Genomic DNA, 26,593 nt, shown 5'->3' on the forward strand with positions numbered 1-26,593 from the left:
AAAACCACTATACCAAACTCAACGAAACAATGGTGAAATTGCTGGAACAAGAAAAACTTTGTAAAATAACTCCCTTTCCACAATCTATAGAAATTCAGCTAAAACAGATCAGTAAATCTATGGTTCATATGCTAGGCAGTCACGACATCCGAATAAGTTCCAAATACTCAGGCGAGCCCGTTCCAACTTTCGATGTTAAATTTAATACTTATGAGTAAATTCTAGATCATGCAGAGTCTACATCCAATACACAGTCGGAAAGACACAAAATGAACCTAAGGAGAAGAACGACTGATAACATACATTTGGATTCTTATCTAAGCTGTGGCGGGTGTGGTATTTGTACAAATTAACGATTCTTTTGTGTTTGATTACCCGCTGACTTCGAACACAATATGTTCATTTCTGCTCACCTAGTTCCACTTACAAACCCCGCCTGTATCTCTTTTAGATTTATTGCCGGTCGCAAGCCCGGGTAAAGGAGGAGGGTTGAGCATGAGGTTATCGACCCCATCCCGTAGAAAACTAAATCGCTAAAAAACGCAAACCAGACGTTTCATTTACACCTAATTGTACTACTTTGAGACTTCCTATTTGATATAATAGTCGGAATACTTCTAATCGTCATAAAACAGCATTCGGTTTATAGTTTCGAAATTTGCATCAGACTGCTCTTATTTGTTATACACATCCTTGCATGTTGAATAGACTCCCTCACAAATGCACTACGCTTTCGACCTTCCCATGGAATTACCAGTGAATGTTGTTTGTTGCCTCAATACGTGATTGAAGCTCTATCTACCAATGCGTTCAAAATAATGCTGGGTTAACTGGAAGACCACTGTCCCTAGGAAATAACACAGGACACCTTAAGTTCTGTTCTTAACATACTGAAATCGAGAACAAGCGATTATAAAGTAGTTTGTTGAATACTCGCACTAAAGGGCGGCTTGATCTGAATCTAAGAATGCCTACATTTCTGTGTTCACCTCTCTAAAAACATTGCGAAATTGAATCAAGTGCTATGATCCGGAGAGATTTAGATCTTATGCAAACTAAGGACCACATCAAGACAAACTCAACGGATTACATTTAACGAAGGCTAAGCACTGTGCTAGGTAATCTGATAGTTAATTATCAATAATCTTAGTAATTTGACACGGCATCAACGCTTGATTCTATGTAAATTCGGGTAGAGATCCTCTCGAGTTGAAAGGAATGATTCCTGGATGTAAATAAATCCCCTAAATGAATATTTCCGCAAGTCCTGGACATTGTTGCTGACCTCGAATTTTTTACTAGACATGCTCTAGTTGATAGTGCTCCGTCAAGTATCTTTACTAGATCACGAGTAGGCTCTCCGTGCTACGTATTCCTTGCAACTGCTAGTCAGCTTAGATCAAACGCTCCTCGACATATCGGTAGCATTCCAAATGTACATTTGAAACTCCTTGTTTCTGACCTCTGACTTGACTGCGTTTGTACTTCGATTGCAAATAGATTAGGCGTATAAGTGTTTTCAAACTCCGAATACGTGTGTGATCTTCAGATTTGACAACTTCATTTAATTTAAATCATACTGAGTGATCAATATCTAGCCAGGATAATCCTACCGTGGTAATAGGCTTTACTACTATGGCACTGTATCAATCAAGTGTTTTAATTGGGTGAAAAGTGAGTCGAGAAAGAAACTTCACTGAAAACTCCTTCACCGAATACAGTAGTTCCGTCAGTCATTAATAATGTTTACGATGTTTGACAAATTTTCAATATCGTATTGTCTCTTCTAATATGCAGAAGGTTCAACTTCTTGGTCAAACTTCAAAGATGGTTCATTGCCGCTACAAAAACTACCCCCATCATCTGTTTAATCAAATTCATTTACGTATTCTCAAATGTCTCTAAAATCGTGCTTACAACAAGTATCTGGTAAACTAGTCGTTAGGTGTGCATGAATGAAGATTCTGTGTAAAGATTTATGAAAGTTTGATTTATCAACGAGTGCGAAGCAACCAACATTCTCTCTCATTCCCCCGTATATTCATTAGATCATCGTTGTAGATGATATTAAAATTGATACTAGAGTTATCATTTCCAAATCTGACTTTCATCATATATGTGCTCCGATCTAATGTGTATGGTTGTGTTACACTGACGTATTCATATCAGGCAGTTGTTGCTAGTCGTCACCATGCACTAATACTATTGAAAATCTTGGATGTTTGGTTGTCGTGATGCGTTTTTGCACTAAATTAGAATATCTGCAACTCCGACTTCAGTATATTGAATAATACTCCTGCTTTTCCCTCAGTGCCGTGAAAACATGAGAGAAAAGTTCCGTTTCTTGATAAAAACTTTGTGACATCCTTGGCAGAATTAAAAAGGCACTCAAATGAATCAGTTATATATCAGTTACAATGATAATGATTCGTAACTTGTGTACTCATAAAGTAATGAAACGGAAATCTATTAAAAACCAATCCCACATTCGCCTTAGATTGACGTCTATTATCTTCCACATAAGTCGTATTTGGGAACTCCACATTTCCAGCACAAAAATATTAACACTAATTGAATGGCATTTTCATGAACGCATTACTTTAAAACCATAATATTTATAACGTTCAGTTCGTTTTCGTAGAGTCTTTAATTTAAAAAACTGTCAGTCACCATGTGTTTTAATCACTCAAATTAAAGTTGTGTAGGTGAATTTCGCGTCCTTCCGCGCATGTTAATAATCCTCACTATATATTTGGTTTTCCTTGTTTGTGGGTCTTCCGCGAGATCGCTCTTCAAATTTCCTGTGTATCAATATAAACGCAAAGCCACAAACGAACAGTTGTTTCAGAAAGTTGCCACAAACTGTAGTGATACTTGCCCACTAGAACACAATAGCTCTTCACTCGAACATACTAAATGTGTTCGTCTTTGTATGAGCAGAAGCTGCTACAACTCACTTTATGGCTTTGATGAACTAGAAGAAGGTGAAATTGACGTCAGATTTTCATCGTTTAAAGGTTGTGTTCTGCAAAAGCTGAAAGAGAAGGGTTTTCGTGTAATATAAGTAAGTGTTGTTGGTACCGAACATCATTATAAACTTATTTATCTTCTCGTTTCATGCTAAATACGCATTCGACGTCTATTGTGGTAGGTTAAACGAACAAATCTTTCGTTACCAGCCGAGAAATCTTTATGTGAGCTCATCGCCAAAAATGGCAAATATAAGGGCCCATTTTGTATAACATGTTAGTGATGTTGAGTGCCGGTATACCGGCATGAAATTTACAGATTTCATAGACACCTAATAATATCAATTAGTAAGGTTTGTCAAAATTATTTGACGTTTCTAGGTGCGACTGTAATTTATGGACAACCTTTGATGGACACCGAAGTGACCGTAAGAATGATTAGCGTTATGCATTTGGATTGGGACATACAGTCGAACGTCAGGGTTAGGAATTAGATTCGGACTTTTCGTCACCAACTGACACCACCTATATTGCCGAAATGCTATTTAGCCAATATTAATAAATAGATTTCTCGCCGAAATCAACAGCCTGTTGTCTTAAATCTGATTGGTTCTACTATAAATCATATTATCGCTTAGTTCTAAAACGACATTTAAATAAGGATAGCTGGCAAGCAAACTACTTATCTTTTCTTAGATTTTTATTTCAGTTCACTTTCCAGAGAAATGGACAACAAACCTACGTCGATAAGATCATCTTTGCCTACTGCTACTAATTCGACAGTTAACTATCATGAAGTATTCAGTGAGTTGGTTCCGGTGCTGACTCAGTGTTTTGGTGTAATTCTCTTGGGTTATATCGCTGGCCTCCTGAAAATTTTTTCGGAACCCCAAGCTAAGGGACTTAACCTCTATGTCACTAGATTCGCTTTGCCCATTGTATTTTTTCGCGTAAGTTTTCTCATGATTTGCCAGTTATTATTTTTTAGTGCCACTAGGGCTTTTCTATTGGTTGACTCACTACTGATTGATTGGTGCATCCTAATGCTCATCTAGTTGAGTATTTGAAAATTAAATATTTGTGCATTCACTTCCTCATATTTCATAAAATACCTCATTTTCTAAAGGTATACTTTATTACGCTACACAACTGTCACGACTTAGTCCTAATCTATAAAATTAGTGTCATAAGAAGTGCAATATTTATTCTTGTCCTAATTACATTGGTAAATTGCAATAATCGAAAGTGAGAATATAGTATGACCAACATGATCAGCAGAAAACTATTTCAGATTAGAGGTATTACTTCGCACATTTTTCCATATTGGTACATACCTCTCAGAAAAGGCTAGTCAACTTAGAAATTCAATGGAGTGTGTTCCTTTTTTGTCATTGTAACAGTTCCATATATTGTAGTCATTTCATCCAACCACAAAATTTGTCTTACTGGATAGAAATTGTTTGCATCCTTTTATACTCTAGTTCCAGCTAACTTTAGTCAGCTGATCAACGTAAGTGAGTAGTTATAAACTATAAGCTCACAAACTTAAAAACCAGTTCACTGACGTAATCATTCCCTCAGTGCATACACAAACGTAACTAAGATTACAACTAGCATTATACTTGTAAGCCAAATATTCAGGGTCACTATTATTCTGATATTTCTAGGTGTAATTTTAATGTATGGTTTCTATATGCAAATGTTTCGTGATAACTTACATAAATTTAGCAAAATATGTCAGAACATCATGAAATTATTTCACTGCTAATGAATTTTTGTATTCACTTAACCGGGGCGGATTTCTTCTTTGATCATGAAGGGATAGATTTTTAGTGAAAAATATCTCGTTTTATAAATGTAGTTGTCAAGCCGTACAGTTTTATTTATGCTCTGATGTAGTTTAGTATAATAGAGTTTTATCTAAAATTATTATACGGTTGAAACCTATTTTTAGAAAGGGAAACAATGATCAGTTTTGAAAGGTCAGTTGTTGAATGTATATTCAGGAGAGTTGTGAAAGTAACGTAGAAAATACTTGAGGGGAAAAACCGGCAAAGTGAGGAAAACATGATTTGAGATATGTGGTTGCAATTCACCTTCCAGAATACCCTGTCTCTGTCATTTTGTTTTATCCTTTTTAATAATTTTCACTGCTAGAAGATAGGCGCAGGCTCAAAATTTTTTAATAGGTGTCTTCGAATCATTTATTGTGTTTTGTGATGCCAACGGGTGTGCAATATAGGGGTTAGGCATATAGTACTTAGGAAACGTGATATCGGTCGACAGTTTTAAATCTTCATTGAATGAGGTGGTTGGGACTTATATTACATTTGCCTAACAGCTACCTACCTCGACGACTGATGCTTGGTAGTGCAGAAGTAGGCTGTAAAAGAGCTAGGAGTTATCAAGTCAAAATGTAGCATCAATCCATGAAGTTGCTGACTGTTTGTCCGAGCCATGTAGATGGATACAAATTACCCGGTTGAGATCCGCGTATTAATTGTCACCGGTGGCTTCAAACCTTGATCTCAGTAGCTTAGAGTTGTTTGCAATGGCCAAGATGCATTTTGTTTTTATCTCTTTGATCTTGAATTTCAATATCCCCTCGTACTTACGTTACTACTTCGCCTTCTCGTGACAGGGATGTTGTTTACGGAATTGAGAGGACGACAAGCGAATGTCCGGCGCTTTAACCGGGTTGGTGGATGCGGAGAATCCACCTAGGGGATTTGGAAAACCCTGATTACAAACCAATGGTGCACATGGACTCCAGGATCCTAAGGAAACAAATGGCGTATGCACTCATTGTTGGTCACCAGTTACCATGGGACTGCATCTCCTTACGATGTTCCATTGCCTTTTGGATTAGACCTTCAGGTTGAAGGCTCCAGGTGTGGTTCCCTAAGAAAACCACCTTCTTTGGTTCGGGCACTCGGGCAGTATCCCATCCCTCATACAAATCTAGTGATTTATGTGGCGCATATCTATTTGGTGCCTCATTTTACCAATGTTTATGTGTTCGAATAAATACATATGTTTTTTAAAACTTTATTTACGAGTTTTAGTCTTTCTGTCATTGCTACCACATTACTTCAATCCTGTTTTGTATTTTTCTATTATGGAAACTTGGACTTACATTTACTCTAGGCCCCATGTTGATAGTATCTAACTGTTACAGATAAAAATAGAAAAAGTTCGTTCTCTGTCTAGATATGTCTTCATACGATTAAGAATCCATATTCGCCTATGGGACATTTGTGGTCTCTGTCTTCTCAGTAAGAAAGGGCCTATAATTAGCAAAATATCGAAACAAACGCCTGACAATTAAAATGGGATGGGAAATAGCAAGAGTCTTTGTGGTAGGGGTAGCGAACTCTGATTTCTTACCTATGAGTCGTGTAGGCTCTCAGGCACGGAACAAATAGTTTCTAAACCCACTTAAATAACTAACAACCATAGGTATTGATCTTTCGACTTACTCCTTCTACTTTGCGAGGTAGACCCTTGAGTTAAAGACTCAAGGAATTAAGGAAATCATTTACTTCGGCTTGGACATCCAAACAATTCAAAAGCGCTCATACAAATTTCACTAAACTAAGTCGGGAACATAAATAACACTCCTCAAACACCCGATCACACACATTTTGTGATATATACCATATTGCTCTGCTCTACTAATCATGTTTTATCTTATGAACAACTAAAACAGTAATCGATCGATTAATAATCTTGTTTTTCCACTGTTCACTTATAAATCAGCAGTTGGTGTACAGTCACTATTATCTTTTCATTGTCTGACTGAAAACTTTATTGATTTATTCTAGGCCATGGTAATAATTAATTTTTCTGGTGTCTGTTGGTCTTTCGTCATGGCTATATCTATCAGTAAATTGATCGGTTTTATAATGGCAATTACGTTCACGTATTTAATCAGTCGACGTTTTCATCTGGGCATAGCTGCTATTGTTGCTATGTTTGTATCGCAGACCAATGATGTAGCATTAGCTTATCCTATACGTGAGTTGTTTATAATACTCTCTTTTCCATTAATTAGTAAAATTAACTTGCTTTTGGATATTTAAATGATGATAACTTTCGTTTTTATATACTCGCTTGTTGATTTTAAAATAGACTTCAAGTGTACCTAATAACGAGTGCTTTAAGTTAAAAAAAATTAGTCATTTTAATAAGCAAACGTATTTGTATTCGCGTATTGGGTTATAAGCTACGCCAATTGTGTAAGTTCTGGTTTTTGTGCACATTTGAGCATTCAATATTTCCTGTTTGCTCACACCCTGACAGTAAATCTCTTTTTGGAGGATTTGAAAATGAATTTCTGTGGTATTGATGACCTGTAAATGGGAATCCAAACCCAAAAGTTAACTATTAGAAGTCGTTCACATGTTACCTTTTTCTGTTCTCTATATTAGCTCCCTACTTTCTAAACTTCACCATCAGAACCAAAAACCAATAGCGCAAGAAGGCGAATGTTCTTTTTTTGTTAGTTTGACAATACTTTTTCAACTTATCCTTTCGTATTTAAGCAGGTTGTCTCTGAGGACGCTGGTTATCCGCTGAAAATACATTATTGTTCTCAAATGACATTGCAGTCAACTTCATCTTCAGGTTTAATACTCGATGTTTTTGGTCTTTACTCTTTCCGCGTAATCTATGTGGTATGGCTGAGCCTTAATAAACGTGTCCTAACCAACATACCTTTGTTATGCCATCACAATAGGCGAACCGGATTTCTGCGCCAAGGTAGGAACAACGGAGTTCGAATATGTGAACATTGCGTTCATATCAGTCAGTCATATCTCTACACAAGGTAAATAATAGTCGGGCGAAATAAAGATACAACCTTAATTCACTATGACAGTTACTCCGTTATTTGTTTGCTAACTGCATTCAAAGTTCAGCCATTTTTCCATTTTCTGAACTGACCGACTAGATAAATGTAAAGCACGTAATACAGTAGTTAATTACTTCACATAACTTCAGTCCTGAACTGCCTGACGGATAGAAGACCGGTAAAAATAATGAAATTATTGAAAGAGGTTATTAAATGATAAGAAATATGTAGAAGAACAGTAATTAAAACATGTTAATTAAGTTAAGATAATAGGTGAATGTATCAATGACCATGGTTAGTTTTATTCTATGCTATATAAATCCTTCCAACCTATGAACTCGTTTTAAACATTTAGTGGCAGAAACTTGAACACCATGACCACTGAACACCCGTCATTCATGTGGTGAACCATAGTAAGGAACGTCAGATGTTGCAAAATCTATGGTGTCGAGAAAAATATTAGTAGCCACTGATATTGAATAACATCCTTTGAATCATCCTCCGTAAATGGAACCGCAATAACTATTTTCTTACCCTAGAAATCCTAAGCTTTGTTGGTGATTTTAGTTGAAATTTTATTAATTTTCATCCAGAGACTTGACATTTACAATCATTATAGTTTTAGCCACATATTCCTTGTCTGTAAGATTGCTTCTCTGGATAATTTACTGAAAATTGCTATGTATCATATATGTTAGATAAATCTCTACGGGTAATTGGCTCATCATATAATTTTTTAATAATTGCACCCAATCAGTCTTAACCAATGTACGACCTGGCTCAGATATGTACCAATCTCAGTTGTCACACTAGATCAACATAATGAAACGAAATTATCAAGACGAATAGCACAAGACTTAAGACAATAGTATCATCATTAATAGTAATAAAGATCAACTTTAGAGAATATGGTCCGGCCAGAAGGAATAAAATAATAAATCTGAATTAACAATGAAGCTCAGCACTCAGAAAAAAAGATGAGAAATAAATACATCTGTATCACTGAGGTCGACTCAGAAAGCCCGATTGGTTTTTACCAACTTGCGTCACTTATGGCCTAGGTGAAATACCCGTTTTCCAACCAATGGGCGAGCTTGCTGCGCAGCAGTTCGCTCTGTTCTACGTTGTGGATGTGAGACATGGTTATGAAGAGTAAAGGATATTCGTGGTTTACTGGTATTCGATCATAGGTGTCTGCGAAACACTACTCGTGTATTTTGGAAACACGGAGTAAGCAATGCCTGGGTTAAGAATAGAATACTAGGCAAAGATGGCAAATCTATTGATGAGGTAGTAAATCTTCATTAACTGAGGTGATTTGGATATCTATTACCTATGCTCAGCCACTACCTACCTCGATGAGCGATGTTTTCTGGTGCAGGAACAGACCGGAAAAAGGCTAGGGGCGGCCAAACCAAAACATGGCATCAGTCCATGAAGTCACTGGTGATTGAACTTAGCCATGTTATTAGGCACATACCACCTGGTTGGGATCCTCGTGATTGTCGTAACCAGCGGTTAGAGACTTTAGATGAAATGGCTCAAAATCGTTTGCAATAGCACAGGCGCATCCACTCTTCGTCTCCCCTCAAATCCTAAAATTTTAAATTCCCCATAACTTTTTCTTGTTTTTATTTCACTAATTTGTATTTTCTTTTCCAGTCGTATCTTCCATACCTAATCTTTCGTATTACCTCTGATACTGTTACTACCTCTACTATTTTGAGGTTTGGCCTGACAAATTCATCTCTCTGTGCTAATGGCGTATAACAACTTGAACCAATGTACATAAGTACAGGTTCTACGTTGTGACTGACTGAGACCGATTTCGAGATATGCTACTTATAGTCTTCAGCCATCGCACATGATTATCATGTAAACCTCGACTAGATAATCTGCACCGTCAAACATGGTTCATACCAGCAGTGAGTGACTCAACGGACTGATACTACACCTTGGTTTGATGTCCCCTAATTTTATTTCAACTTATTTCTGCTCCATCCAACACTGGGCATTGTGGTAACTAGTGGTTGTGCACCTGTGACTTATGTCTCGATTACTCAGTCAATGGATAACTTCGTAGCCTCAACATACTTGAAATATTTACCTATGACCCGGCGTTTAATCTCTGCAGTATTACTTACCTAACTGTTCTGCTATATGCCATCAATTATTTGAATATTTTTGTGATGAAATAAGAGTAGCTATGGATATCCTCTACTCTAGAAACGTCCTATATCACAGCCCTAAAGTAGGACAGGGGAATAATGTCTAGTATATTCACTGTTTAATAAACAGAGAGATATCTTCCTTACTCAACAGGTGAGACGATTTAGTAAAATCTAAGCAAGTGTTATGTGTTGGTACCAGGATTTTGCCAGCCACCAGCTCATTAAGGGTGATGAAACTTCAATAACAAATGAAGTGAAAAATGCACTTAACTACTTTCCTAGCACTCCCTTCGGCCTTTCTGGGTGTTGATACAAATCTGTTCTGAATCAACAATTCACATTACTGGTCGATTACATTCTACTGTCATATTTTCATTAAATAACCATCTCTTTGTTTCCCTCTTTTAAATTTTAGTCTATGCTCTTTTCCCTGATTTGGCTAGTTATATTTATTTATTTGCGCCAATCCAACTGATTGTTCTTAATCCATTCGCTTATTTTCTATTGGAGCTAGAACGAGTCAGACTAACTAATAGTGAGCTTAAACCGTTAATTCATAGTGAAGATAGCGATATTGATAGAAGACAATTAATAGATGGTAAAAGCTCGAATTCAGTCCCATCATGTGGTCGATGCCAACAATTGACACAGGTAAGGCTTTTCTATAGAACCAACGCTTTTTTGTATTTAACTACATATATTCAATATTTATTATTGTAATGTAGCTACTTAGAAGTGGTTAAGAAGTTCGGCCTTCTGAACCACTAGTTCACATATTCGAATCCCATTCCACTTACCTTGGTTTTGGCGATCGGGTGTAGTATCACGAACCATCCATGAATATCCAAGTGAAGACATATTATGTAGATTATGTCAATTCATGTGGACTAGCGATCAGGTTACCTACACACATCCTTGGAGCATAGACCGCCAACCAGGATCCTCCAACCAACTATCCCAACCTCCCCTTTCTAGTTGTTTCCAAGCTATGTTCATCCTTTTCATATCTGACTCGATTCCCCGACGCAGTGTTCTTCGGTCTGCCTCTTTTCCTTTTGCCTTCATGACTCCATGTTAGGGCTTTCCTCGTGATGCAGTTTGGTGATTTCCTGAATGTCCTACCAACTTCCAGCATCTTTTCCAGATTTCCTATTCAGTTGGAAGCTCATGGTATCCGACCAAAGGATATTAAATATACTGTCCAGACAACTATTTGTAAATGCCTGTACTTTTCTGATGATTGTTGTGGGGATTCTCCAAGTTTCATCTCCGTACAATAGAACTGACTTGGCCTTTGTATTGAAGATTCTGACTTTGGGGTCAGCCGACAGTTGTTTTCACTCCCATATATTCTCTAGTTGTAGGAATAGTGACCCTCCTTTGCGAATCCTTGTCTTTACATAGACATTAGGTCCCCCTTGTTTATTAATGATAGTGCCGATACCCGTAAAAGTTCCCACCTTTTTCGGAGCCTCTCCATCAAATGCGGACCGGTTGTTGCTCACTGTTGTATTTCAGGATCCTGATTTTCTCCTTGTGTATTTGGAGGCCTTTCGTTGAAAAGGCTGCTGGCACCCTGGGTTTCTTCACCTGCATTTGTTGATGTGTATGGGATAGAAGGACCAGGTCATCTGCGAATTCCGAATCATCATACTCCACCCATTTTCATTCCTTGCTCTCAGTCCATGTCTTCATACCCGGTGTTGCCCATTCCGACTTTGGCATTTAGGCTGTCCATCAGGATAATCAGGTCCTTTTCTGAGCACTTCGCTATGATCTATTGCAGCCTTCCTTGAAACTGATCTTTATTGTTTTCGTTGCTTCCATTAGTGGGTGCATAGCACTGGAAAACATTCATTGTGACCCCCTCCTTTGTTTTGAAGGATGCTTTGATGATCCTAGGTCCATGAGATTCCCATCCTATAAGTTCCTTTTGCGCTCCTTTGGACAGCGTTAGTGCAACTCCCTATGTGTGCGAAGCACTTTCTTGATGACCAGAGTACAACAGCATGTTACCCGAACCTCATGTTTTTTGTCCAGCCTGCATCCAATCGGTTTCACTTATTCCGAGCACCACAGTTTTGTGTCTCCTCATTTCTTCAGCTTTCTAACCGATCCTTTCAGTCTCCCACATTGTACGGACATTCCATGTACCTATATTAATCGTTGCTCTAGTTGTTAGAAAGGGCATCGGCCTCATAACTTCCAACGAATCTCGGTTTTCACCATAAGGCCTCATAATCCTTCTAAATGAAGACTCTTCAAATCCCAAGATACAGTGTGAATGGTTTAAATGATTTTTGACAATATTTTTTCCTACTGGATGGGGCTGTTGACCCCATGCCCAACTCTTCTCCTTTATCCGCACTTGGGACCGGCAGTAACCATAGAAGTACTACAGGCCTATTGCCATTTGACTAATTGAATCTATATAATACCAAAGACTGCTCAATACAAAATAGTTTAATACTCCGTGATTAACTAGTTTGTAAACATCTTAGTCTTATTTGAGGTAATTTGTAGCCCAAAAGAAACGTTTATCATTTTAAAACCGAGCGACACGTAGAAAATTACTCCCTTCAAGGGTAAAACTACTTGTTGATAAGTATCAACTCGAATAAAACCTAGATTACCCCCAAACTGCCACGGATATTAATAATTTCAAACAATTTGTGGTACTCAATTAAATTCAGATTGATATGTTACTAAGCTTTGAGGCTTAATTTGATTTATTACAGACATTATCTTACTCCAAAAATTGAATTTCATAAAGTAGACAGCTTAAAAACTGAATACCACTGGTTTAAATACTGGAGTTCCGACTTTTTTTGTGAATACTAATTGATAGAATGGTATTTGAACTTGTGTGAATTTAAATTCTTCTATCGTTGAAGATTGAAATGGTACAGTGTCTAATGGTGTTCTGAGTGTGATCTATTCTAGATAAATAACAACTATCATTATTGGTTGTTAATTACTCACTAATTTCAGTTGAATATCTTTTAAAATTTTAGCAGTAATGATTTTTTTCAATTAGAGAACTCAAACCCTGTTTGGCATGTTGTTTCCATAAATGACTGAGATTTTTTCAGAACTCAGCAACAACTTTCCGTCTACTTTAAACCGTCTTTCTACTGACTTCAAAAACCTTTCTCATTATTAAAAGATTATTTATTTATTTATTTATTTAAACACAAACATTGGTACAAGGAGGCACCAAACAGATATACTCCACGTAAATCATTCGATTTGTCTAAGGGGCTTGAATACTGCTCGTGTGCCCGATCCAAAGAAGGTGGTTTTCTTGGGGAACCACACCCGGAGCATTTGACCTGATCCACAAGGCAGTGAAGCAACTCCAGGAGATACAGTTTCATGGTAGCCGGTGACCAACGATTGGTTCATACGCCATTTGTTCCTTCAGCATACCGGAGCCCATGTGCACCATTGGTTTGGAATCAGGTTTTTCCCAATCCCCTAGGTGAATGCTCCGTATCCACCAACCTGGTTAAAGTTCCGGACATTCGCTTTTCGCCCTCTCAATTTCGTAAACAACACTCGTGGTGCGAGAAAGCAGTGAGTAGGACTTCCCTGAGAGTGGTTGTATGCACGTGGCCATGTGAGAGCATTTGGAGAGGGAGTGCTGACTCTCCACACCCTCGACCGTACCAGGGCATTTGGGGGCTCACCATACTCTTTCTTACTTAATTACAAATACTCGGAATTATTAAATTTTAGATGAATTTCTTTTCAGCTACATTGTGATCAGGTTTATTCAACAAGAAATCTGTTATTTACTGACAAATGAAAGATATTTATGCTTCATTTTTGGATAGATGCTAATTCTCTCCATAAGTTTATTAGTGTATAATTAACTAAAGTTTGTCAATGAACTATTTACAGTGCAATTGTACGGAATACATGTTATCATCATGACTGTTATTATTCTCTTGTAATTTTTGTCTACATGTATCCACTTATTTATTTCTATTCGATAGGTTATGTTCAATGTTCTCAAGAATCCTTTAATTTTCATGACTTTAATTGGTATCATTTTTAATCTTATATTGAAGCACCATTTACCAGTGTATATAAATGGCTTGCTCAGTGTTATAGGTAAGTGTTCCTGTTTTTTTTTCTTAAATTACTACTATTTCGGACTTTTTATGAGGGTAATTTTTGTTAAAGTAAGATAAAAAATCAAAATTATAGTATCATTGGAAATCAATATTCTATAGATTGTTATTTTTTGGTAGTTTGAAACTCTCCATTAGTATAAGTGCTCACTGGCATAATCCCTTCCTACCTCACATGGTATTGAATACAAAACTTTCAGTTCTCATGACAGACACGATATCTTTGAGCCAATCTTATAGCGCATAGGTTTCACGTACTAATTAGTTGTTTGTTATTTCAGTATTGAGTAATATGTGGAGATAAATAGTACCTAGTCATATCAATTGATATCGGATTGTGTGTTAAATGAATCAGAACTATCTAAGTACAAAACTGTCGTTTCGTTTAAATCCAGGTTGAAATCACCACTGATAGATTTATGAGTATTCATTTTGGAATGAGTAAATTATTCAGTACATCAGCACATCTGGTACATCAAATTGATCAGAGCTGTTTGGATCAGTGGTTTAACAATAACATCACTATGGTCAAATTCCCAACTTCATTCAGTTAGACGTCTAAATCTTTTATGTTTTTCCAGAATGTACAGATTAAAATTTAAAAAAATGTTATACTCATTCAGTAGTAATTCACTTCTGATATTATGAACAAGAATTAAACGTCACAGTTGAGTCTTCATTTCACTGACATACGGGTGACCTACGAAATACAATCGCTTCTGTTTCAAATGACCGTTATTCATGTTTTTTTATGCTGGTGAGTCATTGAAAATCAAAAAGCACTGGGCAGCTATTTCTTTTTAACTTTGGATTCCTCATCAGTCCGCTCATCATGCGACAATTACACTACAAAACTCATAGGATATAAATTCGTGTATTTGGCTTGGAGCCGCACTCTACATATGAGAGCTGATGATATTGGCAGTTGTCCAATTTAAAATAGATGGAAAAAATTTCAAATCTAGCGTTGAATGATTGAAAGTCGTACACTTTTAGCTATTGAGTCGCAGCTCCACAAACACTAGACTGAATCCAGAAAATTTTAAGCCTTCTCTTCAACTGAAATCCAATAGTCCCTACTTTTAAAAAATTCAATCAGTTTATCATGTTTAGTCATCAATATGCTGTCTCGTTTCTATGCTGCCGTTAACCGAGATGTAAAGAAACTGGCCCAGATCTCTCCGATTTTCAATAACTAATTTAAAATCTCTATAAAAGCCACTTCATTAAATACCAGTTTATGGCAATTTCGACGAGTAATGTCCTAAAGAGAGTAGAACCAACCTCGAAGCATATTTTTAAAAAATCCTCATGTGATTGTAGTTTTACTCTAGTTGATTTGTTTTTTTTTTCATGTCTGTCATCCGTTTCGTTACTGATTGCCAGGGTTTGTTGTACTTTTAATCTTGCATGCAAGCTTGGCCCATTATAAAACATATTTCGTCTTTTTAATGTTCTTTTGAAAGCTGACTCCTTCGGTGCGACTGCTTTATTTTCACTCGGTTATGGTATGGTTGGCAAAATGTCTACCATCACTCAAAGAGAAGCTTACATTTTGACAACAATCCTATTGACAAAACTGTAAGTTCCCTTTCTTCAATGTGTGTCTACTTCCTACGTAGTCTGTATTAATAGCTTTGGAGATTCGTGGGAACTGTTTAATTTGAAGTTCGCTCACATAACGAACGGATTTTACCTAGATAATTATTGAAAATAGGGAGTATTGAACGGTTGTTTCGTTCTAGTATCGAACTTCTAATTAGCAGTGTGTATCCACACCCTCAGATCTCACATCGAATGAGTCAGTTCTAGATCCCTGAGTCGACAATCAATGTTTCATATTTTTGATTTCAGTTAATTCGTGATATTTCATAAATATAGTCGGTTGTAGTCAATGATACCTGTCTCACTCTTGAAAAATACCATCGGCCTCTTTTTTCCTCTCCAAAACTACAAGAATTCTATAAATTGGTCACTAGTGAGTAAATGATTAATTAATGCAATTCACTTATCAACTACAGATTAATGCATTTGACATTGAGCCACGCTGTTAATAAGAATTAGTGATACTACCCGAATGCTGAAACTGAAATAAATGAAAAATGATTCGGATCTGTAACCTATTTAGTTGAAAGTCGATTACTTTAAATCCACTAAATTATCAGCTTTATGTTGGTATTTGGTAAAATATAACGAAATCTTGCTTATTTGTCATTTTCATTACTAATATCACCAACCTTCGATGTTTACACTTTGACTCCAGTCAAATGAAGTTAGATTAAAATCTGCATTGAAGATAGTTATAATGTGAATTAGTGAGTTTTTGCGAATTAGAAACTTTATATTAAGTTATACTCAAGATACTAAGTAAAGATATCAAATCGATCGATGAGGTATTGTATATTTATCGATTGCTATATTTAGGACATGTATTAAGTATTCTCATCCACTGCTTACCCTGATACTTGGTTATGGCTAGTGTAGAAATAGGTTGGAAGTTAGGGACGGTCAAATCAAGACGTAGCATCAGTTCATGAAAATGCTGACTGTTAAACTGAGCCATGTAGGTATATAAAAACTAACTACCTGGTTCGAGTCATCGTGATTATAATAACCAATGGTCGGAGGATTTGAATGACAGTGACTCAGAATCGTTCACAATCGCACAAGTACAACCACTCTTTTTTCTTTCCTAAGTTTCTAAATTACCATCCAATTTTTTTTGGTTTCAATAATCCATATTTTCTCCTCGAATCTTATCTTCGATACCTAATCTTTTCTAGTATCATATAATGTTACTACCTCTAGTACTCTGAAATTCCCCTTGACAGTTTTATCTCATTATGCTAATGAAATGTGACAACTTGAATCGATGTACACATGTACGAAGTTGCACGTTGTATATAACTGATTGACTAAACGATATTTATTAGATTTCTTCTTAGAAAATGAAGTTATTTATACTGATTAGTAAGAAGTTATCATTGTAGAATTCTTCACCAAATTCTGAATTTTAATCATGATAGTTTTCTATTTCTCAATTTTATGAATTAAATAATGTCGACACATTTAACGTGCGTTTCTTTCTAAAACCAGCTTACGTATTCACACCTACGGCGGGACTCGAACCCACAGACGCCTTATCCATTAGGCCACATGGGTAGACGTTAATTCGCTGAGATTTTACAAATACACTCTTCTTCTTTAACAGCTTACGTATTGCTACAAACTTTAAAGTAGTTTTTCTAGTTTTAAAAAAAAGATGGTTTACGAAATCACATGTCTAATTTTTTCTCTTTTCTGTTACAATTTAATTTAATAGTTTGATTGTTCCTTTTATTACACGTGAACTTGTTGTTCAAATGATGCCTATTGCATTGGCTAATGAAACATTACGTTATTCTACATTTGGTTTCTTGTATGGTACTACACCGACAGCCCCACCTGTGTTCTTATTTGCTGCTGAATATCAAGTTATACCTGTGGCCGTAAGTTTATATATTAATAAATGTATACTATCTAATTGTATAAAAATTGCTTTCTGTCATTTTACCGATAGAGTGTAGTTGGTTTTTGAACCTTTTCCTCAATGTCTACTTTCCAATTTAGACAGCTAAGTGATATGACATGGAGACTTGTTCAAATTTCTGACCTGTTGTTTTTCCAAACATACATTAATTACTGGCAATTTCCTTGTCTTAAAACTGTCTTCGTACACTATGTTTACCAATCATATGTACTTACTGGCTCTCATAAAATGTTGAATATCTATCATGAATCTTATTACTGAGAAATTCATAAGTATCACCATGGTAGTCTGTATATTTTCCTTCTGCGTCGTTTGAAGAAAATTGAAGTAATTACTATAGAATCCATACATTAAATATATTCATTAGATATATTCCAACCATTGGTTACGATCGTCACGTGGACCCCAACCAAGTAGTCTGCATCTACTAACATGACACAGACTAGATGTTACTGACTTCAAGCACTGATGCCATGTTTTGGTTTGGCCGCCCCTAACTTTATTCCAACCATTCCCAACACTAGTCAGCATTGCACGTCGTGGTAGTCGGTGTTGAGGTATACGTAATACGTGGCCCAGCCATCTCAGTCGATGAGGATCCACAACCTCATCAACTGATTAATCATCATTCCGTAATACCCTGCGTTTAACCTCACTGTTACTTACTCGGTGATCCCAGCAGATGCCAGCAATATTTCTAAGGCATCTGTGGTCAAATACTGGTAACTTGCGAATATCTTCTACTCTTAATGGCCACGTTTCGCAGCCGTGAAGTAGAGCAGGACGAACTGCTGCGCAGTGTACTTGTCCCTTAATTGATAGGTTATCTCACATTCGCCACAGGTGACGTAAGTTGGCAAAAGCCAAACGAGCTTTTCGAATCCGTGCTGAGATTTCTTCAAACACCGACCCATTAGGACTGATCAGATTTCAAAGATAAGTGAAGTTGTCTACGCGTTCGACTACTTCACTCCCTATCCTTAGATAAGGTGTTGACGCAGGCCAGTCCCGGAGCAACAACTTGCATTTAGAGGGAGAGAAACGCATCCCAAGCATCCTGGCATTGTTGCTGAGTGCTACCAAAAGACTGCATTTTATCAGCGTCTTCACCAAACAGGACCATGTCATCTGCGTATTCCAAGTCGATAAGTAAACCTCCTTGAAGGGGATCAATGCTTGAAAATCCAGTCGACGAGAACATTATTTCCGGCAGTAGGTCTATGATGAAGTCGAACAAAAATGGAGATAGTGGACAACCACCTTACCGAACACCACTTGAGGTTGAAAAATCAGATGAAAGTTCTCCATAAGTTCTGACTCCACTAGTAGTGTTCGAGTAAAGAGCCTAACAGCACTCAAGATCATTATCCCATTAGGAATAATGAAGGAACGAACGAGACATGAACTACTAACATAAACTATCCGTTTAATTTCGGATATTTTACATAGGCTGACCCTGTTTGGGGATTTCATCTCGAAGCTACTTACTCGTAGGCACATGAACAGATCATTTTACCAATTATACTGATTGATGCAATTGTCTTATATATTACGAGTTTATAGTCCAATGTCTAAACCAAAACGCCGGAATAGAGAAGTACATCGATAAATTCGAGCAGTCTATGAAGCCAATGAATGTTGAGTTAATCGATGTAAGCTTTATAGTTGTAATGTAAATTAACCATGCCTTGGATGGACTTGGTGTTTAACTTCACCAAGCTACTATAACTTCATGATTAAGTACCAAGTTCATTTCGCATTAAGCCATTATTATTATTATTATTATTATTATTATTATTATTATTATTATTATTATTACTGTTTTATCCAAGAACGTTATCTAGAAGAGATTAGTGACTCAATTGAATTCTCTCAGTTTACAGCTAATAATCAATCGTAGTAGTGCGGATGCATTAATTCTTTTGTCCTATTTACAATTCTTACTTCATAAACTCATTTATCTTTCTCATATAATATTCTCATCGTTAATCTTTTTCGACTACTACTGATACTATTACTACTTCTACAGTTGATATTTGTCTTCATAATTTCATTTCATTTTACTTACACATGCTGTGTAGCAACTTGAACCGATCTACAAATTTACCCGATTTTCCATTGCTTAACTCTCCATTTATTACAAATGAAAAGATGAACACAGTAGGAATTAACCACGAATTGAACAGTGTAAAAGTAACTGTTTAACACACACGCACAGAACAACACAGAGTGTTTTTGTATAAAAGTGCATCGATTTATAGATGACAAGAAGAAAAGAACAAAACAACAACAGAATTTAAATGAATTGAAGAGATATTACATTATAGTTTGTCGTCGCTTTATTAAATGGAAATGCACTTTTTTGTACTGTATAGAATGTTGACACAAATGACAAAATAAGAGGTGAAATAATAGAGGGAGAGTAGAGCAATAATTTATGCCTTTATCATCATACATAAAAAGTGTTTTTCCTTTTTTTTAATCTTTGTAATGTCTAGCAGATTTCTGTTATCACATGGCTTCGTGATTTGTTTTAGCACTTGGACAAAAGCGTCTCATATTTCCATTTATCCTATTACTCACATGTCTATACACGTATGTATGCTAACACATGTACGTCTATATGCTTACTGGAATCTCTTTCATGCTTATAAAGACTGAGTCATCCATTATTCATGAAGTTGAGACGTCTGCCCTCTGTAATCCGCTTTTCATCAGTCTCATTGAAATCATGGACCGACCCAAGGTGTGAACCACCCCTGAAAACCTGGAAGCACTGAGCGGGCGTCTCTTCTTAGTACGTTACACCTCAGTAGTGTCCATTCACAATCCCGCATTGAGGGGCAAAACCTATGACATTCGACCTCGTGCGCGAACTCTAGACCGCTGAGCCAGCATCCAACAATGTTGTTATCTAATCTCAATCAATGTCGTAGATCCGTGTGTAGTGTGAGGTAGTTACCACCAGAGACAATGGAAGATTGTTGTGTAATATCATGGTTTGATTGAAATCAAACATTAACATCGATGGATGCCGACTCAGTGATCTAGAAGTTAAGTGTTCGTGAGAGACCGGAGGTGCTGTACTCGTTTCTCGTGCGCGTGATCGTGAGTACTCAATGATAGGGAATCTCATGCTAGGACGAGGTGAGCGTTCAATGTTTTCAGGTTTTTGATGGTGATTTAACATTGGTTGGTTCATGATTTTAATAAAAAAGACCTTTTATCTCTCTCTATTAAACTCAACTTTGAACCCTGAATTGATTATCTATCTTGCATACCACTGTCATTCTCCTTCAAACTTTCAAGTGATCACATAAATATGATCGTATTCAGGCAATCCTGACATCTACGCCTCATAATCCTAAAAGAGTAGCACAGTACTGATGCCTTAACCGTATATTTGTTTTCTGAATGGCTGTTTGATGTACCATTAAGGCCAAATGTATAACTATATCTTGTCAATTTTAAAGACTTACATTATCCCTGGGAATACAATCTTGCTACTTCCAAGTCATCAAGTCACTGTTACGATGCGGTTGTCCAAAATCACAAAAGTCAATAATAAATAGGGTAAAGTAAATTTTCAGCTCATAATCATACAAACTTCCGACTCCATAGTATATTTGTTAACGATTGATACCTAAAGTTACATGACTTCCATTGAGTGTACACTTTAAAGTTCCTATCTCTTTTTTATCGTTGGTTAAAATTGGTAAACTTTTTTCGTCCATGGTCACTCTAATCATCTGTTATTATTCATTAATTTTTTCTACTTCGCACTATCTAATTATGTGCATGGTTGGGATATACACGTACAGATCGGTGTTGGTCTTGTCTTGGGAACATTCCTATGTGTGCCAATTATGTTTATTTCTGCACGTATTATTACATTGTACAACGCAGAACCAAGTGATTATGCAAGTATACTCGGTACAACTGTTGAAGATATTTCTTGGATTAGTATTGTATGCTGTGTAAGTTTACTAATCAGTTTTGTTTGTATGTTGTCAAAATGGTATTTTACCAATTTTTTTATTTGCAATATTAAGATATACGCCAACTATTTGCAAAAACCGATCTACTTCACGAAAAAGACCACATGTCATTCAGGAAATGTGCAGTGATTTTATTATTACCCATTTCAATAGACATTGAATGATAGTCAATCAGTCATACACAACCTAAATATTACCAATGAGAAATGCAGAGCCTAGGAAATTGTTTGTTCAGTATATTTTGTAGGTTTAGGTGAACTGCTCTCAGCGTTCTTCATGAATCGACTGAAGTTATTCGTTCCGTTTTCAGTCTTCAATATACGTGTTGTATCCGGAACCATTTTTACATGAGTGAGTGCCGGATATTAGGTTACAATCATCAGTATAAGTCCTTTTTTATGCCCTAACTTTCACCATACTTATGTTTTTCATCCGGCATGTTTGATTGTGCTACACTGACATTTTTATAGCTGACAGTTACAGGAAACTTCACCCTGTTGAAGTGAATACTTTAAGGTAAATCGCACTTCAATATCCGCCACTAGCCCACTAAATAAACAACAAAATGACTGAAATTGTCAGAAGCAACACACACCTTAAGGGTTGAAAACGGTCGGAATAATTTGAGTTTAAACGTTTTCTATATCTATTTGTATAAACTAAATTATTGTATTTGTTTGTTTTTTAAAGTAAAAACCTCTAACTTGCTTTGACTGTTCATTTTAAAACTAATAGATTTGGACATTGGGTGTACTTTGTGTTAGTCGAAAAGCTATTCGAGTTCCTAATCGATTCACATTATGTCATTTAATTTGTGTGCTATTCACTTGTACTGGATTATTACTTGGTCGTTTCGTAAATTATTATTATTATGGTATTGAAGAAAGTGTAAACGGTTTGTTATACAAATTATTAAATTTTGGAAAATCGTGTTATTGTTTATTGAACATTGACTAGAATATATAACATGTGATACTCATACTTGTAATCGGCTAACTTATAAGCTAGTTGTAGGCATTCGTTGAAATGGAGCTCTGTTTTATCCAGGTGGCACTTGTCATATAGATATACCTGGAATCTTGAAAGATCTTATGCTACCCATAGGAACTGAACCAGCATCACTCATTATCACGTTTAGTGACATGATGTGATCAAGAAGTTATTTATATCCTAACCGACCTATAAGACTGAGATATTTGCAGCACTTAGTTGCGAAGTAGTTTCTTAATCTCATGTTTGTGCAGAATTCAGTCACCTCTGGGGATTAGATAAACATGATATGACCAGCTAGTGTAAATTGTGTTTTGTCCAAAAATATGAGTATATGCTCGTCTCGTTATTGTTGTGAACCTGAATGGACTAAGTTGGTCCAGGTGTATTATGGATATATCGAAAACAATTGTATTGTGGTGTGTGCTACTTATATTGACATAAGTAGTATGTGATGTTAGTCGTGAACAGGTCTGGCAGTAGGGAGACAAGAGGATCGAACAGTAAAGAATGGAAACAGAATGCAATTTGTATGAAAATGCAAGAACAATGAAGTCTGAGTCATTTTGAGACAATTGGTAAACATTTTGCAAATTAAGCATTTACTTTATGATTGTTAGATTTTTTTAACAAGTCCTGTAATTTTGTGTTAGATACATTCGATTGTCCCCACCCGTGTCTTGTTCACTACAGTATGTGTTACATATAAAGCTTAGGTTCTTGCTATACCGCGTACTACTTGGGCACTCGAACGCTAGAACCCTCCAATTCTCAAATGAGATGAATGAGAAGTAGCGTTATTCCAACAGTGTCAAATATGGTGCAAAACTCTCAGGTATTTATATTTTTTAGTAAAAGCGAAATCATCATTATAATCATCCAGCCCGCTCACAGTCGTTTTTAGCTTCTGTCCAATAGAGAAGCTACACGTCTATTTTCTGGAGTGTTCTTCCAAAAGATGATTGGATGGAAGGTATTCGGCTCTTTCTGAGCTACCTTAAGTTCACCTGTGGGCTGTGCTCACAGAATTCTGGCTCACTGCAGAATTCAAATACTCACTTTCAGATCTGAAAGTCCTGTGCGTACTTCTAAGGAGTGCCATAGCGGAACGAAACATTCTCCTGATGCTTTCTGGTTTTCAGTGGATTTTTCACCAAGATCCTTGATGTGAAGCATGTTGTAGAGTAATACTCTGAATTATCGCTGAACGGAACAAAGTTCATTGTGGCCAAGTCAAGATTCGATATGGCTTTACTTTCATCTATAAATGTTGGTCGGTTGCGTTTTGACAAACATTGTTAGATTTCTTGATCAATTTCTTAAATGATTGAAAACTAAGGAATATATTAGCTCATATCAATCACTGTGGCTTATTGAGTCAAGCATCAGACTTCCAAACAGTAAGTTTCAAGTCGGAACTTCACTTTACATATTTCGATTTGGATGGCCGTCTAAAACCAGTAGCCCTCATTTAAAGGTGAATACGTGAGATTTCGTATGTCATAGATGAATTTTATTAATGCATTGACTATTGTAGTCTTATATAAAACGATTCACATGCCTTAGAATATTTGTTGTAATATATATTCTTAACTATACCCTTTTTATGCATTATTTGTATATTACAAATTGATTATTCTCTACCATCTTCCTATTTATTGAGTTTTTTTGTAGTTTCCTCATTGTTTTACTTAAAATTAGGTGGAAAATTGAGTCAACCAATACGTTGGTTAAATTACTTGCATTTTGCAATATTCTTTTTTGGTTCTACGGGTACACGTTGTTGGACCACATTAATCGCATTAGTTCTTGTTATGGAACGTGCACGTAGTCTATGCTTTGTATTACGATATCAATTGCATATTTACTTAGCTGGCTTCTTGTAAGTTTCTTTCCTTTTAATTTTGTTTTGGTTAATAGTTCGTGTGGTCATTATCAAATATACCTTGATTTTAATAATTCGAATATTAAGAAATCAAGATTTCTGTACGTGTATAGTGAAAGCTGGGATGAACAAAGTTTGTTTATCTTTGCTTTCTATGACATTCGATCAGATTAATTAGAATAATTTTAAAATCATGAAGAACACTACATGGATTGTTTTATCATATAATTGTTTTCTGAGGTCATTTCCATTCATCCATGAGTGTGTACACAGTATCGACTTCAAAATCTTCGAGCGCCGATCCAAAATCACGTTATTTCATCCAGTTTTTATTTTCGAAACTTATGTTTTCTCATTGTTACTGTACCTAGTCATTTTATAGATTAGACTTTCATTGAACCCTAAATAGGGTCCAATGTTTTTTTATCCGGAATTACAGTCAATTTTCGGCTTTTCTGATATAATCTTCCTTGTCCATAATCACTGTAGTGCATCCTTTGTCCTCTGGGACTATGACAATATCATCTCTAGTTCTGAGTTTCTTTAAGGCTTTTTGTTCTTGTGAAGTTAGTTGGGTGTTGTCTTTTTTCCACGGAGTTAGCGGTACTATGGTTTATCTTATTTCCTGTTGAGTTTCTTCACTTATTCCGACAGATCGTGGATGCGCACTGCTGAAGAGTCCCACAATAGGACGAAACGGCCTTCCAGTGCTTCCAGGCTGTCTATGTTGATCTAGCTTCAATTGACTCATGATCTCAACCATTGAAATTTTTTAAATTTTTTCTATTGGACCAACTATGGATATTGTCAGTAGTTCAGTAGTTCAGTAACTTACATCTGAATACATTCCTACATAGATAGATTGTTATGTCATATAGGATTTTACCGATTTATTTACATTCTCAATTCACATTGTATAAAATGATCTTTATTTTGTCTAATTTCTCTTCCTTCCCTTTTTTTCATAAACCCATCCGTTTTAAATACTGGCGTAACTGTCTGCATATGTTTTTTTTCTACAGATTGTGTAAATAATTCAGTGATTTATTCACTTTTTTTTAAATGAACCATGTAAATTTATTAAATTTGCACTTTTTATCTAATTTAAGTGTTTCATGATCAATTGAATAATTGATTGATTGGTTGGTTGGTTGGTTGGTTGTCTAAGCCCACAGTGTTGCACCCATATATACTCCTATTCACAAATACCACTACCCGACAACTAGACATCACTTTTTGTTTAATACACTACTTTCTATCTAATCTCTATGTGAATTATACTGTTTTACCTTAAATTAAATAAAACATTTTTTTGTAAGGAATATATCAGTTTATTCAGAGATATTTGTAACAATGAATGTGAACTTTTGTGAAGTTTTTGTGTAAACATATAAATTATGAAATGATTTTCTCAAATATAAATCATGATCATTCTTAATAATAATAAATAATTAGCGAAAATTAGATTATATTAAATTAATTTAATAGTTGAATTCATCAGTCAATTGAAGCTAAACCACTAGAGAAACTCTGAAAGCACTAGATGGCCGTTTCATCCTAGTATGGGACTCTTCAGCAGTGCGCACCCATGAAACGGCCATCCAATGCTTTCACGTATTCCATGGTGGTCTAGCTTCAAGTAACTCATGAATTCAACTATTAAATTACTATAGTATCCATAAAACCCGTCTCTGATTATATTAAATTAGTTAGTTAGTTAGTCAGTTAATTAGTATATAGCATAATTGAATTCAAGTTGTAAGTCAATCATATCTAGTTCATACGTTATGAAAAACCTGAGTATTGTCGGTTTTATGTTGATAATAGACGTAGAACTGAGTATAGTTGACAATCAATAATCTTATAGAATAATATAATACTTGTTGAATGTGATATAGAATAGAAGGAATGTGTCAGCTAGTAGTGGAATCTAAGATGCACGTTTCGTCCTATTTCGAACTCGTCTTTAACTGGATATACTTGCATCCTAAAATTGATGTTCATTCCAGAAATCCAATTCGGTGTTTAAATAAATAAAAATATCCTCACATAATAAATGTATG

The 26,593-nt window shown here is 36.0% G+C and overlaps 1 protein-coding gene across 3 annotated transcripts in view; it reads left to right on the forward strand.

Moving 5' to 3' along the window:
• The first annotated feature begins 2,626 nt into the window (after window positions 1–2,626).
• MS3_00009592 (uncharacterized protein) overlaps window positions 2,627–26,593 on the forward strand; it is a 45,002-nt gene continuing 21,035 nt past the window's right edge. The window contains exons 1-10 of one of the 3 annotated variants that reach the window (XM_012941215.3): window positions 2,758–3,064; window positions 3,666–3,919; window positions 6,794–6,986; window positions 10,408–10,643; window positions 13,991–14,108; window positions 15,595–15,709; window positions 17,451–17,616; window positions 21,479–21,634; window positions 22,391–22,550; window positions 24,347–24,527. In XM_012941215.3, coding sequence (XP_012796669.1) covers window positions 3,695–3,919; window positions 6,794–6,986; window positions 10,408–10,643; window positions 13,991–14,108; window positions 15,595–15,709; window positions 17,451–17,616; window positions 21,479–21,634; window positions 22,391–22,550; window positions 24,347–24,527 — 1,550 coding nt within the window. In that variant the 5' untranslated portion in view covers window positions 2,758–3,064; window positions 3,666–3,694. Of the gene's footprint in view, window positions 3,065–3,665; window positions 3,920–6,793; window positions 12,816–13,990; window positions 14,109–15,594; window positions 15,710–17,450; window positions 17,617–21,478; window positions 21,635–22,390; window positions 22,551–24,346; window positions 24,528–26,593 lie in introns of those variants that run through there. The other 2 variants (XM_051217978.1, XM_051217979.1) reach the window with 2 other exon arrangements.

The sequence above is a fragment of the Schistosoma haematobium genome, chromosome 7 (assembly GCF_000699445.3).
Source record: "Schistosoma haematobium chromosome 7, whole genome shotgun sequence".
NCBI classification, from domain to species: domain Eukaryota; kingdom Metazoa; phylum Platyhelminthes; class Trematoda; order Strigeidida; family Schistosomatidae; genus Schistosoma; species Schistosoma haematobium.